This window comes from Eriocheir sinensis, chromosome 66, assembly GCF_024679095.1.
Source record: "Eriocheir sinensis breed Jianghai 21 chromosome 66, ASM2467909v1, whole genome shotgun sequence".
In the NCBI taxonomy this organism is placed as follows: Eukaryota; Metazoa; Arthropoda; class Malacostraca; order Decapoda; family Varunidae; genus Eriocheir; species Eriocheir sinensis.
Window position 1 is genome coordinate 1,696,777 of NC_066574.1, and position 17,985 is coordinate 1,714,761.

The 17,985-nt window shown below is 47.0% G+C and overlaps 1 protein-coding gene across 1 annotated transcript in view; it reads left to right on the plus strand.

The window, feature by feature from the left end:
• Positions 1 to 17,985, plus strand: part of LOC126987670 (deoxynucleoside triphosphate triphosphohydrolase SAMHD1-like) — a 112,835-nt gene that overhangs the window by 41,573 nt on the left and 53,277 nt on the right. Inside the window, exon 9 of the mRNA XM_050844796.1 lies at positions 8,512 to 8,568. Within this exon, the coding sequence (XP_050700753.1) occupies positions 8,512 to 8,568 (57 nt within the window). The remainder of the gene's footprint in view (positions 1 to 8,511; positions 8,569 to 17,985) is intronic.

A 17,985-nucleotide genomic window follows, 5' to 3' on the forward strand; every position in this document is an offset into this window, starting at 1 on the left:
CCACAACCCGTTCCATGTCGGCACATGCCTGAGATAGCACTCCACCAATCCCCTCATCACTGGCATCACAATCCAGTATAAAAGGCTTAGAGGGGTCTGGGTAGGTGAGTACGGGCGAGCTGATGAGGGCCTCCTTGAGCTTCTCAAAGGCAACCTGAGTTTCCGCTGTCCACTCAAACTTGCGCCCCTTCTTCGTCAGGAGGTGCAGTGGTGCAGCAATCGTAGCGAAACCTTTCACAAACCTGCGGTAGTATGAGCACAACCCGAGGAAGCTCCGCAGCTCCTTCACGTTGGTGGGTGTCGGCCAGTCCTTACCGCAGCCACCTTCTCAGGATCAGTGCGTACTCCAGACTCGCTCACGATGTGTCCCAAGTATTGGACCTCCTTTTGGAACAGACAGCATTTCTTCGGGCTGAGCTTAAGGTGTGCAGCTCTAAACCGGGCGAAAACCTCTGATAGCCTTTCCATCTCCTGCTCGAAGGTCTGGCCAAAGACAATCACGTCGTCGAGGTAGATGAGTGCCGTCTTCCAGTGAAGTCCCTCCAGCACCCTCTCCATCAGCCGCTCAAACGTGGCCGGCGCGTTGCACAGGCCAAAGGGCATGACCTTAAACTGCCACAGGCCTTGACCGTAGGAGAAGGCTGTTTTCTCTTTGTCCTGTTCCGCCATTTGACTTGGTGATACCCAGACTTCATATCCAGTGTTGAAAACCACTTGGAGCCCACCAAGGCGTCGAGCGTGTCGTCGATCCGTGGGAGTGGGTATGAATCCTTGATGGTGAGATCGTTGAGGGCTCGGTAGTCCACGCAGCACCTGAGGGAACCGTCCTTTTCCTGACGAGCACTACAGCAGACGCCCACGGGCTGCTGGACCGCTCGATTAACCCTTGTTGCCGGAGATCATCCATTACCTCATCCATCTCCTTGCGACGGGCTGGTGCTATCCTTCGAGGAGCTTGCTTCACTGGGCGGTGGCTACCTGTGTCGATGTGGTGCTCTACCAGGTCCGTACACCCCAAGTCCAGGTCTCCTGTGGAAAACACATCTGCATTTCTCACGAGAAGCTCCCTGAGCTGTTCCACTTGGGGTTCCTCTAGACACTTGGAGCTCCTGTCAAACAGGTCGCGCAGGTAGTCAGGCAGCTCCTCCTGGGGCTTCGTCAGGGTTCTCCTGCAGACACAGGTTCTTGGTTTCTGGTCGATCTCTTGGCACAACCCCACCATGGTCCCTTGTTTTATTTTCTTTGGGCTGAAGGAGACATTGGCCACGACGACAGGCACTTCCGCTGCAGCAGGGTCTACCAAAGTACTGCCTACAATCACCCCGTTTTCTACCGGGCATCGACTTCCACTCTCTACCACACACAGGCTAGCCGTGGGGGCACCCGTAATTTGACAGGGTAACAGCATCTCCGACCTCGGAGGAATAATGGTGGTGCGCTTGACCGTCACTGGCAGGTCTTCCTTATTCACAGTCGTCAGTGGCACCCTCCTTCCTCTTACAGTCAGCTGCTTAGCGCGGAAGTCCAGCTCGCACCTGTGGGAGACAAGATAATCCATACCTAGGATGCAGGGGTCATCCATGTCGGCCACGTACACAGAGAGGAATTCTTCCTTTCCTCCGAGCTCAAACTTCACGTCCACTGGGCCTCTGAGCTCTGCGTAGTGTCCTGTGACTCCGCACAGTCGATGCGGCGTCTTAGGAAGCCGACGATGACTCACCACGTCAGGCCGCACCAATGTGCGTTCCGAGCCTGTGTCGACGACCACAGGCCACAACACTCCGTCAACCTTGCCCTCCACTTGGCAGCTTGTCATGGTGGTTCTCCTGCACATTGATATCTTCGGGGCATGTACAGGACAGACTGGTCGTTGCCCCCGTGAACCAGTCCTTCTTAGTTTCCCGAGTGGTGGTCCCTCGTTGGGGGCACATTTTTCCGACACTCATTCTTCCAGTGCCCCTTTTCTCCACAGGTCCAGCACTTGGGTCCTTCCCTGGGCTTCTTCTTAGCGCCACCTTCATATTCCTTCTTCCTCTTATAGCATTCGTTCTCCTTGTGCCCAACCTTCTCGCAGTACCAGCACGTTCCTTGGAACCTGTCTGTGTCGCTGACAGCGCCCTTTCGTGCCCTAAAGCCAGAAGTCGAGTCGTCCCTGAAGCTCGACAAGCTAGACCTAACAAAGGACTCAAACTCCATGGCACGTGCCAGAGCTTCCTGCATTGATGTTGGCTTAGCTTGGTTCACTTGTATCTTCAGCTGAGGGCTGTCCAGGGCATCGATGAATTGATCACGCAGCAAAACCGTCAGCAGGTCAGGGGTGGCACCTGGGTATGCCTTGTGCGCCATGCTCTCAAGATCCTGAGCGAGTTCCTGAAGAGACTCGCCGCGCCTCCTGTTGCGGGTTCTGAACCTAACCCTGAAGAGCTCGTTCTGGTGTTTGGTCCCATATCGTTGCTCCAGCGCCTGTGCCAGCCCGCTGTAGCTGCCCTTTGTTGCATTATCGAGCTGAGCAAGGACCTCCAGCGCCGCCCCTTTCAGGCTAGTGGCCAGCTGTACCGCGCACTCTTGGTCATCCCATCCGTTCCGAGCTGCCAACAGCTCAAACTGAGCGCGGTAAGCCTCCCAGGAGACCTTGCCATCAAACTCCTGAGGCTTCTTTCTAACAGGCGAACCCAGCAGACTCATGGGGCTGGCGAAACTTCTTGCGGGGATAAACTCAGGCGAAGCAGGGCTCAAACTACCCCGGACTTGCGTAGAAGAAGCATCTTGGGTACAACTAGCCCCTGCAGGCACTGGCTGTCCGTTTCAGCCAAGCAGTCTTCGAGGGCCTTCACTCTGTCACTTACATCACAAACTGCCTGTTCTGTACGGTTCACCTTTCCCTGCACTTCTAATATTTCTTTGTGTGTCGTCTCCCGTACCACCTCCATCTCTTGTTGAAGATTTGTGTGTTCTTTCTCCACTTCTGTCAGGCGTTGTCCCAAGTTCGTGGTCACATCAGTCATTTCTCTTCGCACTGATTCACTTCCATCTTGTACTGCTTTTAGCTGTAGCTGTAATCCTGTGAAGCGATCTTCTAGCTGTTCTTTGAGTTCTTGGAGTGTTCCTTCTTGTTGTTGCTGTGCTCTTTCTTGTTGTTCTTTGAGTTCTTGGAGTGTTCTTTCTTGTTGTTCTTTGAGTTCCTGGAGTGCTCTTTCTTGTTGTTGCTGTGCTCTTTCTTGTTGTTGCTGTGCTCTTTCTTGTTTCTCCCCCTGTAGTCTCAAGGCTTCCAAAAGTTCAGTCAACATGTCGTCCCTCTGGGCAGCTTGGGAACGAGTCTCCATGGCGAAAAACAAATGCCTACACTCCTGACACCAGTGTTATTCCGGACGTGTTACTTGGGTTCCGTGTCGCCGTCAGGAGACTCCGTGGGAGGGAGATATGTAAACACTTTGCACAGCTTCTGTAGTTTAATATTCTTCCTTAGTAGTACACTTCACTCTGACTCTTCACTTACCACTAGCTTACTATGACTGGGACTGGCCCTCTCTCGCCCTCTTCTCCTATATATATCCAGAACAGTACAGCCTAGAATGTTACAGTATATTTCAGATCATACAAGAACATGTAGCAAAAATATAGGCGAGTTGGCAACACTTCCCGCCTGGCGCCGGGCCGCGCCCCGTGGGGCGCGGACGGCTCGCCTTGCTCCCCGCCCCTTTGCTCGTTTCTCCGGGAGCCTTCTAGAGGCCTATGGTCGCCGGGGGAAGCTTCCGGCACAACAATATATATATATATATATATATATCTATATATATATATATATATATATATATATATATATATATATATATATATATATATCATAATATTTACGTTAAACATGCATTTGTATGCGTTTTATCGTTTGTGATGCAATTTACATGTATCACAGAAGTTGCGCATCGCAAGTTTAGGAGACTTGTTAGTGCCGTTAGTGAGTGTTCTAAGCGCTAATTGGTTCACGGATAGAGAAAGGCAATATCCGTCAGGGTTGCTTTATTGATAAAAATACACAGAGGTCATTGACACGGACAGGACACACAAGGGACGTTGTTAAGTGTATGTGCGTGTGTGTGAATGTTGTGTTGTGTAGGTAACATTTATATGTTGGTGTATATGTGGAACAATATGTATAAGTGGACAACAGGAGGACGTGGACGGACAGTCGAAGATAAACAAGTAACAAGAGATAAACAATTGAGGACACGACGCGGAGACAAGAAAGCAGACATAGATGGCACAGGAGACAAGGACATCAAAACATTGAGTTTGTGCTGCAGCACTCAATTCTCTTAGTCACTGGTTTCAGCGGGGACTCGCCCGCTACAGACTTGTCAAGGCTGGACACAGGTGTTGCCCACCTTCACCCCACCACAACCTTCATTCTTCGGAATTTTCCACCATTTTGCAAATACTTAATTATCATTCTATTACTCAAAACATCTGTTCTGTTTATCTCTCACTTAACTCTACCACTTTGCGCACGAGGAACAATGGCGTAAAACTCAGATGTAGACAAGTAAATTCAGACTGCACCAAATTTTTCTTCACCAACGTTGTAGTGCGAGAATGGAATAAGCTTCCACCATCAGTGTTCCAGTGTAACACGATTGACTCCTTCAAAAATAAGCTCGACCGTCACTTCCTTCAACTTAATATTAACTAGAGTAGAAATGCAACGTTTTGGAGCCTTCTGATTAATGCAAAATCACTTAGGTTTAAGGACAGACCACCAAGCCTGAACCATGGGGTCTGTGTGGTCTGATTTTCTATGTAATTCTATGTAATTCTATGTAACTATGAAAAATTCTTTGAATATTTAAATTCCAAAGTAGAGCACATCTTGATTCACTCATGTCATGCCCCGAGATTTGATTTTCTGCGTTTCTACTATTCAATAATCCCCACACGTCCTCTGCGTGTATCGAAACACACGAGAAATTAATCACAACAAGGAGACGGTATTTCCCGGCTGCCTGGGAACCATCGTGACGGGAGAGCCACTCCTTACCGAGTCGGCCAAAGAGGTACCCCACTGGCTAAGGGGGTTATGGGAGGCTCGTTCATCAGGCATAGTCGCAGCACTACACGGCTTTCCCCCTATGCAGATTAATTTCTGTGTGTTGACAATGTCCCTTTGAGACATAACTCCACAATGTCCCTTTCAGACATACCTCCAATTCTTCCATTTTCTATTACCCTCGGAGAGCATGAGCCATCCTACCTGTTACCCCTTCGGGGAAACAACAGAATTGCAGGAGAGGATGCCCACCGCTATGCCATCACTGTCATGCCCCGAGATTTCATTTTCTCTTTTCTTCTATTTTCCAACACGACCTCTGCGTGTATCGAACCACACGAAAAATTAATCAAGACCAGGAGAGGGTATTCGCCGGCTGCCCGGGATTGAATCCGCGACCAGCGTGACGAGAGAGTCACTCCCTACCGAGTCGGCCAAAGAGGTACTCCACTGGGTAATTCGGTTATGGGAAGCTCGTTCATCAGGCATAGTCACAGCACTACATTCTCTCTTCGCTGAAATTTCTATCTTAAGAGCTTTCAATGTTCACTACCAGCTTTAGCTTGCATTCTCTCAATAACGAACCTGAGGAACAAGCCTCCTTCATTGCTCTGCACAATGATGTACAGCAGCTGGTTCAGCACCCTATAAGCATCCATGACCGCCTTGTAGACACGCTAATCGTTCAAGATCACTTCCTAACCTCTAGCTCTAAAGCTTCTTCCGACGAACTGTTCTCTAGATTGGGCTCCTCCGATCACAATCTTATTTCGCCTTCTCTAGTTGCTCCTATAAAGTCTCTTCAACCAATGAGTAGGCGGTGCTTTTGGCATTCCCCTTCATCTCGGTAAAACAAACTGGGAATGTACTTTCCTGAAGTTTTGTAAAACGATTACTGCTTCCAAGTTTGTGACTCATATGCGTGTGCCCAGGGCTCAATAGGGGTAAATTTCTCCGAAATGTAGGTACATACTCCACGAACTTTCTTTACTCCTCATGCTAAAAGTTTGTTCTCGTACAATTAAAGTTAGAGAGGCAGCTCACAAAAGATACTTGGGCCTTTGAATTTCTGGTATTCATGATCTTTATAATTTCCCCTGGATCGCGCCAAATCTATTTTTCCTACCCACCAAATCCATATTCATCAGTAGAGAATGCCAAGAACCTTTTTTTTTATTTCTCAAACATATATATATATATATATATATATATATATATATATATATATATATATATATATATATATATATATATATATATATATATATATGACTTGACTTACTTGACTTAAATCCCGTCCGGAATCATCCGGGTTGGGTCCCACATCTGATGTCTGTAAGCTCTCCATCTTTTCGTGTCTGTTGCTATCTCCATCAACTCCCTCCAACTTCTGTCTTCATTTGTCATCTTAAATTTCTTCCTCCAAGAATCTCTTGGTCTCCCTCTGGGTCTTGTACCGTCAATTCTTCCATGCATTACTATGTTTGGCCATCTCTCTCCGCTCATCCTTACCACATGTCCAAACCATCTCCTTTGCATATCTTTTTGTTTGTCCAATATAGTGGCTGATTGTCCTGTTCGTCGCCTCACCTCCTCATTTCTCACTCTGTCCTCCCATGTGATATCACAGATCCTCCTCAAACATTTCATCTCAAAGGCGAGCAGCTTCCTCTCTTCCGCCCTGCTCAGGACCCATCATTCTGCTCCATACAAGGCAGTTGGCATCACTACTGCTGATAACAGTCTCAGTTTGAGACGTCTGCTCACGGTGTTACTTCTCCATATCTTTTTCAGTCTACCATATGCTCTTTGTCCCATTACAATACGTTCTCTGACAGACTTTTCCGTTTTGCCTTTTTCTCCTATGTGTACTCCCAAGTATTTAAAATCTTCAACCTGTTCTATCTCTCCTGTGCTGAGTAGTATGTTTAGAACTTCTCTTTCTCTACCGATCTTCATACTCTTAGTTTTGTTCTTGTTGATTTCTAATTTGAATCTTTTGCACTGCTCTTCTGTCTTCTCCACCATTCTCTGTAGATCATCCCTGGTCCTAGCCACTATCACTATATCGTCGGCATATCTCGTAATTGTGAACTTCACACCGCTCACCTCGACGCCCCCCTCTTCCTCTTCGAGTGCTTCCAGCATAACTCTCTCAAGGTATAAATTAAATAGGTACGGAGAGAGGGGACAACCCTGAATCAGTCTTCGTGTTGTTGGAAACATTTTTGTCACCACATCTGCTTTCCTTACTCTTGCCATACAACTCTTCTATTGCTCTTACCAGACTCTCCTCGAATCCCCACTTCCTCATCACTCTCATCATTTCCTCTCTCTGCACCGACTCAAAGGCTTGTTTAAAATCTATAAATGCACAGTATGTATTTTGTGCCTTTTCTATCTTTTCTCTATTATCTGTGTGAGTGTAAAAATATGGTCGATCGTTCCTCTTCTGCTTCTGAAACCTGCTTGCTCTTCTCCATAAATTTCTTCTTCTCTTCTTCTTCTTCTATTGCGTATTGTCTTAGCAAATACCTTGTAAGCGTGAGGAAACAAGCTTATAGGTCTAAAATTAGCGCACTCTGCTTTATCTCCTTTCTTATGAATGGGTATAATTTCTGCCTGTCAACATTCTTCTGCTACTCCTTTTCCTTCAATAGCACCCTGACAAATCTCATGCAGCCACCGGGCGATCACTTCACCCCCTGCCTTCAGTATCTCCTTTGGCACTCCGTCCACTCCCGGTGCTTTGTTGTTAGCAAGTGACTTCAAGTTCTGCTCAATCTCGCTCTTCATTATACTTGGTGTGTCCTCTATGTTCCATTTTTTTTTAATATCTCTCACGTCATCTCCTCTTTGGTGTTCATCTCTTGCGCTAAAAATTCCCTCAAAGTGTGTTTTCCATACCGCTCTCACTTCCTCATCGCTTTCTACTTTCTCCCCTTGAGTGTTCTTAACCATCCTTGTACTGTTCTTCCAATCTCTAGTTAATTTCTTCACTGCCTCGTACAATTTTTTTTGAGTGTCCTGTTCTAAAAGTATATATATATATATATATATATATATATATATATATATATATATATATATATATATATATATATATATATATATATATATATATATATATATATATATATATATATATATATATATATATATATATATATATATATATATATATATATATATATATATATATATATATATATATATATATATATATATATATATATATATATATATATATATATATATATATATATATATATATATATATATATATATATATATATATATATATATATATATATATATATATATATATATATATATATATATATATATATATATATATATATATATATATATATATATATATATATATATATATATATATATATATATATATATATATTTCTGAGTTTTTAAAACTTTTTGTATAATGTACGTTTTCTATGTTCTTACAGGTTAGTTGATGCATTTCTTTCTGCTGACAAACATATAAGATATACAGGAGCACAGGGGTGAGTAGTATGTTTTCAGTATTTTTTTTATTTAGATATGCTATTTGATTTTTTCCGTATTGTATCATTAAGAATATGCTTTCTTATTAGATTTTACGGAATTTCTCGAATTTTGTAATCCTACCTAATTATTATTTTTTTTTTGTCGAAAACAGGTTCAAATAGCTATATGAATATTGAATGGTTGAGTGGTTAGAGTGCGGGGGCTGCGTCTAGGAAGACGCCGCCACAAATTGGGATTTTTCAGTCACCGCCGAGTTTTCTTAGACGACCCACATGCTGTCATGAAGACAACCTATCAACCTTGACTCTCTGAAAATTTTATCTCTAAAGATTCTCTCTAAACCAGGGGTTCCCAACCTTTTTGTTCTTCTGTACCCCTTGGGCATTTTTATAGGTTCCCGTGTACCCCTAAAAAAAATAGGATAAAAAAACGAAGTAGTTGTATAATGAAATCTGTATGTGTAGACTGATGATATAATTTAAATAATAGTTTTGGTTACTAAAATGAGGATATTGAAAAAAACGCAACATTGTGTAATCTGAATGCAAATTACAACACCATGTATTGTTCAGTAGTGGTTATTCTCTCGGACCCAATGTACCCCCTGAAAAGTGCAAATATACCACTGGGGGTACATGTACCCCAGGTTGGGAACCCATGCTCTAAACAGAGGATCAGAGAAGAGCTGCAGGGGACAGCATAAGGCAAGTAAGATGGCACCATTATAAATACTTGCCTGCGCCATAACAGGCTGTGGTCGTCTCTCTCTCTCTCTCTCTCTCTCTCTCTCTCTCTCTCTCTCTCTCTCTCTCTCTCTCTCTCTCTCTCTCTCTCTCTCTCTCTCTCTCTCTCTCTCTCTCTCTCTCTCTCTTTTTAAACTTACGTTTGTAATACACATCAAACTTTTGTTTTAGCAATCAGTCGGGCGATCGAACGAGAACAAGAAGCATATGTCTGATTGTACACTTTTCAAAGCTTAAAATGACACTTTTCCTCGGGTATTATTTCAAAAGCCTATTGTTACACACGTTCACTATATGTTTATCATCACTAGTGGTGTGGGACATGTTCCTCGCCACCTGTGAGCCGCCACTTTCAGCTGCTGGGTGGACATTTACCTCACTGTTGGAACTGCTGCAGTGAACGGGTTCCACAGGCGGGACACTGCAGGTGTGTGGCCGCGCTGGACATCCCGGTCAGAGCCCCGTACTCCAGGTAGGGTCTTACCTGGCCCTTGTAGAGGAGCATGATTACTCGCTTGTCAAGGAAATTCGCCACTCTACGTAGGGCAGAGACACGGAGGGAAGCTTGGCGGGCGACGTGTTTCAGGTGGTGGTCGAAGCGCAGCTCTCGGTCCAAGTCCGCTCCGAGGATCCTGACGTAATCCTGGAGCGGGAGGGTGACGAAGCCAAACATCACCCTTCCTTCGACAGCTTGTGTGGCTGCCGGGGACCGAGAGATCACCATCGCCTGGGTCTTCTCAACAGCGAAGTTCACCTGCCAACATTCCCCTCCACTCCTGTATCAAGCGTAGTTGCTGGTTGACGTCAGCAACCGCTTGCTGACTTTCTTGGCGTGGGTAGGAGAGGGAGAGCGTGAAGTCGTCAGCGTATGCAGAGACTGCTGGCAGAGTCCTGAGAAGGTCGTCGATGTACAGATTCCAGAGGACAGGACCCAGCACAAATCCCTAAGGGACTGAAGCACCCACTGGGAGGTCCCTGGATTGCTGCCCGCCGATGACGACGTGGACGCTTCTTCTTTGAAGGTAGTAGCTCATCAGCATCAGCAGGTGTCCTTGGATGCCTTTTGCACGAAGCTGTGTGCCATACCCGCGTGCCATACCCGGTCAAAAGCACCTGCGATGTCGAGAGCGACGACAAAGGTATCCAGGTCGGTGTCCAGGGAGTCTTGCGAATTCGTGGAGAGGAGCAGCTGGAGGTCTGAAGTGGAGCGGCTAGATCTGAACCCGAACTGCTGGTCAGTGATGAGGGCGTTGTTCTCGAGGTGGCGGGTAATGGCCTCCACCACTATTCTTTCGAAGATTTTTCCAACTACAGACAAGAGGGAGATAAACCTATAGCTGGCAGGGTCAGATCTGGACCGCTTTCTGTGGACCGGCACCACGCGAGCTTCCTTCCATATAGAGGGCCAGGTGCTCTCCCGGACACAGGCCCCGAACACCTCCGAGAGGGGTCCTGCCCCCCCCCTCTCTCTCTCTCTCTCTTTTTTTATTTTTTATTTTATTTAAACAGGGCTTAGATTGTGCTAAAGTTGAAGGTTTTAAGCTTCATCTATCTATAGCTACATACAAGACACATTGAATTACTGCCTAGAAGTCCTAATCCAGCTGTTTACCTCCCGCTTGAAGTCTTGAAGTGACGCGATGGTGGAGGTCGGTATGACGAACAAGCTGGTTCCACAGGCGGCTGTAGCGGGGCTGGAAGGAGCGGAAGTGGTGTTCTGTCCTGGAGAAGGGTACAGCCACTTGTTCCTGTCTGTGGGGTGCTGCTCGGGTGGAGTGTATGGGGGTTGGGGGCGCGGGGAGCTTGAGAGCTGCCAGGTGGGGTGTGTTTAGGTTGTGTGCCTTGAACATTACACACAGGCCTGCCACATCCCTGCGCTCCTGGAGAGGTTGCAGGGAGCCACGCGCGTGCTGAGGACCTGTGCGCTGTATCAGACACTGGGCTCTGGCCTGGACACGATCCAGCGTTGCAAGGTAGGATGGAGGGCAGGAGGACCAGGCGAGGGGGGAGTACTCCATGAGGGGGCGTACTTGTGCCTTGTAGAGCACCTCAGTCCCTTTGGCGTCAAGTAGATGGGAGATGCGCCGTACACAGCTGAGTTTCCATGCTGCATTTTTTTTTTTTTTTATAGCATGGTTGGTGAAGGAGAGTCCCGCGTCGAACTCCACTCCGAGAATGGAGATGGAGTCTTGAAGGGGTAGCGTTTTCCCCTCCAGTTGTATCCCCGGCCCGGGTAGATTGTTGATATCTCGCCTGCGGGATATTACCATTGCTTGCGTTTTGTCAGGGGCCAGGGTGACTTGCCAGCAGCCGCTCCAGGCGATAATTTTGTCGAGTGCCATGTTGATACGACACACTGTGCCTTGCGAGTCTTGTCTGTCGCTGGTGAAGGCAAGAGTGCAGTCGTCAGCGTACGCCTGGGCCTCAGGGATGAGCTGGAGAATGTCATTGAAATAAACATTCCACAGTAGAGGCCCTAGTACGCTGCCCTGTGGCACGCTTGCATTGATGGGGTGCTGGCTTGAGGTGTGGCCGTTAATCACCACCTGTAACGCCCTGTCCTGGAGGTAGTCCCCAATGAGTTGCAGGAGGGCGCCTCGCACACCTAGGCTCTTCAGCTTGGCGATGAGGCCTTGGTGCCAAACCCTGTCGAAGGCTCCGGCTATGTCAAGAGCCACGACGAAGGTGTCGAGTCCCCTGTCCAGCGAGTGGTTCCATGAGGCAGAGTTAAGGAGCAGCAGGTCTGCAGCAGATCTTCCCTGCCGGAAGCCGAATTGCTTAGTGTTGAGGAGATGGTGGGCATCGAGGAAGGCCGTGAGTTTAGTTGTTATAAGGGACTCCAAGATTTTCCCAACAGTGGAGAGGAGGGATACTGGGCGGTAGTTCTTTGGGTCCTGTTTGCCTTTTTTCTTGTATATGGCCACCACTCTTGCTTTCTTCCAAAGTGTGGGCCACTTGGAGGTGGAAAGGATGTTATTGAAGATGGTGGTAAGTGGTAGGGCGAGCTGGCCAGCGCATCTTTTTAGCAGGTGAGGGCTGATGTTGTCAGGCCCTAGGGCTTTCTTGGGGTCTATTTGCAGCAGCAGATTTTTTACCTCCTCTGTGGTGACAGTGAGACTCTCCAGAGAGGCCCTGGTGAGGGATGGCAGCTTCGGGGGGGCGCGGAGGGGATCAGGTACTGACGTTTTGGAAGAGAAGTGGGCCGCCAGTAGCTCCGCCTTGTCTTTGTCGCGCATAGCCACTGACCACTCTCTCTCTCTCTCTCTCTCTCTCTCTCTCTCTCTCTCTCTCTCTCTCTCTCTCTCTCTCTCTCTCTCTCTCTCTCTCTCTCTCTCTCTCTCTCTCTCTCTCTCTCTCTCTCTCTCTCTCTCTCTCTCTCTCTCTCTCTCTCTCTCTCTCTCTCTCTCTCTCTCTCTCTCTAACACATGTTTAGTACATGGCAATATTTTTTTTCCCTAAGCTAAAGTTCCCCCGTCCGGTGGGGAGCTATTCGAGAGCCTCTGCCGAGATTACATTTGTATTCTCTACAATGATTTACAAGTGTTTACAATTATTTACAAGCGTTTACATTTACGCTTTTATGGTGAGTGTAGGTGTAGCCACCTGTGGGAAGCAACCTTCATCTGCTGAGTGGACAGTTGTGTCACGTCCACATCAGCAGTGAGGTTGTTCCACCACACCACCGCTGCGATGGAGAAGGCACGTTGGTGGGTGCTGGAGCGGGCCCTTGGCACTTCCAGAAGGGAGGCATTGTTCAGCACCGTTCTCGTGCTGCGCTCAGGCCTCCTCCATGTAGCCCTCCGGTCCGTCAGGTGGGTCACTTGGCCCACTTGTGCCTTGTGTAGCACCGTCAGGGCAGCGACTCTGCGGCGGTGCTCCAGGCTGTTCAGCTGGTTCGTGGCTGCTCCTGCCCGTCGCTCGTGTGGTTGTTGCTGTTGTTGTCGTCGCTGTCTCTCCCACTGGCTCGGTCGCTGGTGCTGGGTGACGCTGATGAGGCGTTCTGCCCTCCTCTGCAGTTTACACCTTGTCCAACAGGTTGAGGTGGCAGCGGGCACTGGCTATTCAGATGAGCGGTGCATATTCCATCACTGGACGGTCTCTCTCTCTCTCTCTCTCTCTCTCTCTCTCTCTCTCTCTCTCTCTCTCTCTCTCTCTCTCTCTCTCTCTCTCTCTCTCTCTCTCTCTCTCTCTCTCTCTCTCTCTCTCTCTCTCTCTCTCTCTCTCTCTCTCTCTCTCTCTCTCTCTCTCTCTCTCTCTCTCTCTCTCTCTCTCTCTCTCTCTCTCTCTCTCTCTCTCTCTCTCTCTCTCTCTCTCTCTCTCTCTCTCTCTCTCTCTCTCTCTCTCTCTCTCTCTCTCTCTCTCTCTCTCTCTCTCTCTCTCTCTCTCTCTCTCTCTCTCTCTCTCTCTCTCTCTCTCTCTCTCTCTCTCTCTCTCTCTCTCTCTCTCTCTCTCTCTCTCTCTCTCTCTCTCTCTCTCTCTCTCTCTCTCTCTCTCTCTCTCTCTCTCTCTCTCTCTCTCTCTCTCTCTCTCTCTCTCTCTCTCTCTCTCTCTCTCTCTCTCTCTCTCTCTCTCTCTCTCTCTCTCTCTCTCTCTCTCTCTCTCTCTCTCTCTCTCTCTCTCTCTCTCTCTCTCTCTCTCTCTCTCTCTCTCTCTCTCTCTCTGTGATGTCAGTAAGTTTGCAGATGATACCAAGATCGGTAGAGTAATTGAGTCGGATCAGGACGCTAGTATTCTCCAGGGTGAACTAAACAGATTGTATGACTGGGCGGATAAATGGCAGATGGAGTTCAATGTAGGGAAGTGCAGTATTCTGAGTGTAGGTAGGAACAACCCCTCACATAACTATTGCTTAAATGACACTCTCATAAGCAGGTCTGGGTGCAAGAGGGATTTAGGGGTCTTAGTGAGCTCTGATCTCCGTCCAAGGGCACAATGCATTCAAGCTAGAAATCGAGCAAATAGGGTACTGGGATTTATTTCAAGGAGCGTAAGCAACAGAAGCGCCGAAGTCTTCCTCAAACTATATTTAGCATTAGTTAGACCTCATCTTGACTATGCGGTTCAGTTCTGGTCACCTTACTATAGAATGGATATCAAAATGTTAGAATCGATGCAGTGGAGGATGACTAAGATGATTCAGGGGTTGAGAAACTTGCCATACGAGGAAAGACTCAATCAGTTAAACTTGCATTCTCTAGAAAGGCGAAGGGTGCGTGGAGACATGATCGAGGTTTATAAATGGATGAAGGGCTTTAATAAGGGAGACATTCATAAGGTTTTGTTGGTAAGAGAACGGGGTAGGACACGAAGTAATGGGTTTAAACTGGATAAATTCAGATTGAACAGGGACATAGGCAAAAATTGGTTTACAAACAGAGTGGTGGATGAGTGGAATAGGCTTAGCAGCCATGTGGTGAGTGCCAATACAATTGTCACATTCAAAAATAGACTAGATAAATTCATGGACAGCGATATTAGGTGGGGTTAGATACACGGGAGCTACACGGGAGCTTAGGTTCAGAGGAGCTGCCTCGTACAGGCCTACCGGCCTCTTGCAGACTCCTATGTTCTTATGTTCTCTCTCTCTCTCTCTCTCTCTCTCTCTCTCTCTCTCTCTCTCTCTCTCTCTCTCTCTCTCTCTCTCTCTCTCTCTCTCTCTCTCTCTCTCTCTCTCTCTCTCTCTCTCTCTCTCTCTCTCTCTCTCTCTCTCTCTCTCGTTTGTGAGTGACGTCCTTAGAAGTATAAAAGGTGGACTCGACATCAGTACCTGACCAGTGAAGCCACCGTACTGCCATTAACTGTCATTCTCGCGTCAGCAAGATGGCGGACACCTGTGTTAAGTCATGTCAGGCTGGTCAGGTCACAGGCCACCTGTGTTTCCGCGATGTGGAATGACCGTAGTAGACTAATTTTGAGTTCAACTATGAGACCATTAGCATTGTTAATCAAAGCTGTTGCTGAAACCTATTTAAATAAAGGTATTCCTCCTCCTGAAAAAGTTTACAGAGCTTTAAAAGCTGTTAAAAATAGAAATACTCTGAATGTTAGTGTTGGTTAGTGACAGATAAACATGTAAGCAAAAAACTTTAGTGAATTAGGGGTGTAATAATCTTGCGGAATCTCGAAATTGGTTTGTTTCCATTTATTATGTGGGAAAATATGCGAAATAAAGTTACCGCATCAGTAATTGTGCGGTAATCAAAAGCAATAACGTCATAATGGTTATGACGTGGCCTGAGGCAATAACTGAGAGGGTGGGCGTGAGCTGTCACCCGGGTATGCGCCATATTGCTGGCGGGAGAATGACAGTAACTGATGGTTCGGCGGCTTCACCTCTTTCTATGGGATTAGCGGCCCATGTTGATTCCACCAATTCTACCTCCATGGTGACGCCCCATGCGATCAGGGTAATCCGATCGCCCTGCCAAGGCCGACCCAGACTAGAAAAAATGTCAAAAGTGAATGATCAGATTTTTTTTTTTTTAACGTTTCAGCTTATGGCGCCGGTAGATTTTCTTGGTGCGGCCTGATGGTCTGCCCCAGCCTATTATGGCGCAGACAGGTGTTTACAGTGGAGTCATCTTGCTTGGCCCATGCTGTCCCCCGGACCTCATCTTTGATCCTCTTTTAGAAAAAGTCTAGACTCTAGAGATATGATAACGATCTGCTAGAATCTGTTGTGTCCACTTGCAATACAATACAGGGTAGGTGGTGGCTGAGCGGATAGCGCGGCGCCGCGTTCAGGACGACGCGGGTTGGCGCCCCAGCCGGCAACACAAGCCGGGATTTTTCAGTCACTGCCGAGTGTCCTAAGACTACCCACATGGTGTCCAGAAGACCACCTATCAACCCGGACTCTAGACCAGGGTTTCTCAACGTGGGCCATATGGCCCCCTTGGGGCCATTATAAATTTTCAGGGGCCATAGAACAAAAGTAGGAAAATGGGAGGCCACAGGGGGCCACAGGGGGCCACAAAACTTCCTAAGTTTGCGTTGCTCATATGAGCTTAATATTTTCATATTTGTTTTATGGTGTTTTCTTATCAGCTGTTCTACTGCTTCATTTAGCGACTTCAGCGTCTTTTTGCTGTAATCCTGGCAACATTCACTTCCCATGAGCTGGCAACACTGGATTCAGGGTTGCTATGTTTGTCCTTTGACGGACATTGTCCCATTTTGGTCCGTTTGTCCTTTAATTTCCTGAAAAAAGAAAAGACAGCCTTATCTGCTTTTTTTTTTTTTTTTACACTATATCTTTTTCTTGCTTACGCGTTAACATAAGGCAGAGCTAACGAATTGAGTCAGACTGTCAGAGCATGTTCGTGTACGTAGTGGTACCAGTATTGGACGCGTTAGGACTCAGGAAGGCTGATCCTAACAACGATCATTACTATATCTACTTCCCAAGATGTAGTAACTTAGGGGGGGCCACGAGAACTCAAACTACCTTGGAGGGGCCACTACCGAAAAAAGGTTGAGAAACCCTGCTCTAGACTATCTCTAAAAAAAGATAAGGTCAACGTTGAGCTCCGGGAGGGCAGCATGAGCCAAGAAGATGGCACCACTATAAACACTTGACTGCGCCACAACAGGCTGGGACCGACCATCAGGTCCTTTCATGAAAGCCTATCGGAGCCATAGACGGAAACGTAAAAAAAAAAAGTCAAATTTGATAGCTTTATCAACTAGGGTATGTAAAATATTTTTTTCCGTTGATACCAGCGTTGTGACTAATGTGTTGGCTGAAGAGACGTAACATGGCTTTACAGCATCGCGTGGAATCACTGGATCCTTCGACTCAATGATTTTTTTTTTGCTTTTTTTTTTTTTTTCGTTTCGCTCATGGTGTCTGTAGACTTTCTTGGTTGAACCTGGTAGTAGACCCCAGCCCGTTATGGCACAGGCAAGTGTATATTGTGGCGCTATCTTACTTGGCTTATGCTGTCCGCCGAAGCTCATCTTTGATCCTCTTTTAGAAAGATAATCTAGAGTCCGGGTTGATCGGTGGTCTTCAAGATAGTATGAGGGTAGTCTTAGGCCACTCGAAGATGCCTGAAAAACTGCCAGCTCTTTCGTAGCGGCGGGTGGGACCCGAACCTGCGTCTTCTAGGACACCATTGCCCGCACGATGACCACTCAGCCACCGCCTATCCTAATGGTAATTACATCCGAATTCATGGTATATAGATCTGGATAATAATTTAGCAAGTGTTTTTCGGGAGGGATTTCAATGCCATGGACAAAACAGATGCGCCTTGTTTCTCCTCGGGGGGAAGAGCCAGTAAGGGACTGGTAGGTACTTCACCTACGCAAGCAGTGCTCAGCCTGTCCCCGATGTCTGAAGGTGTCATTGACATGACAATTGATTCATAATAATCCACCAAAACCAACTGGTAATTACGGGTGATGAAAAAGTGTCAATGCGATAGTTACGGGTCACCACGAAGTCGCCCAACGAAGTATAATGCACATTCCTGTGGCGGTCCCTAATACCACCGTAGGTTGCGACGTTTGTCTTATATGACCTAGGCAATTACAAGCACTAGCAGAAGTGTTCACTTTGAATACGGTACAGGATGGAAACATGACCGTGTCTCTGGCGTTTAATGCTACCGACGATCCCATCGATCTTAATTAAGTAGTCGTTTTGAGGTAAAAGTGGAACCAAAA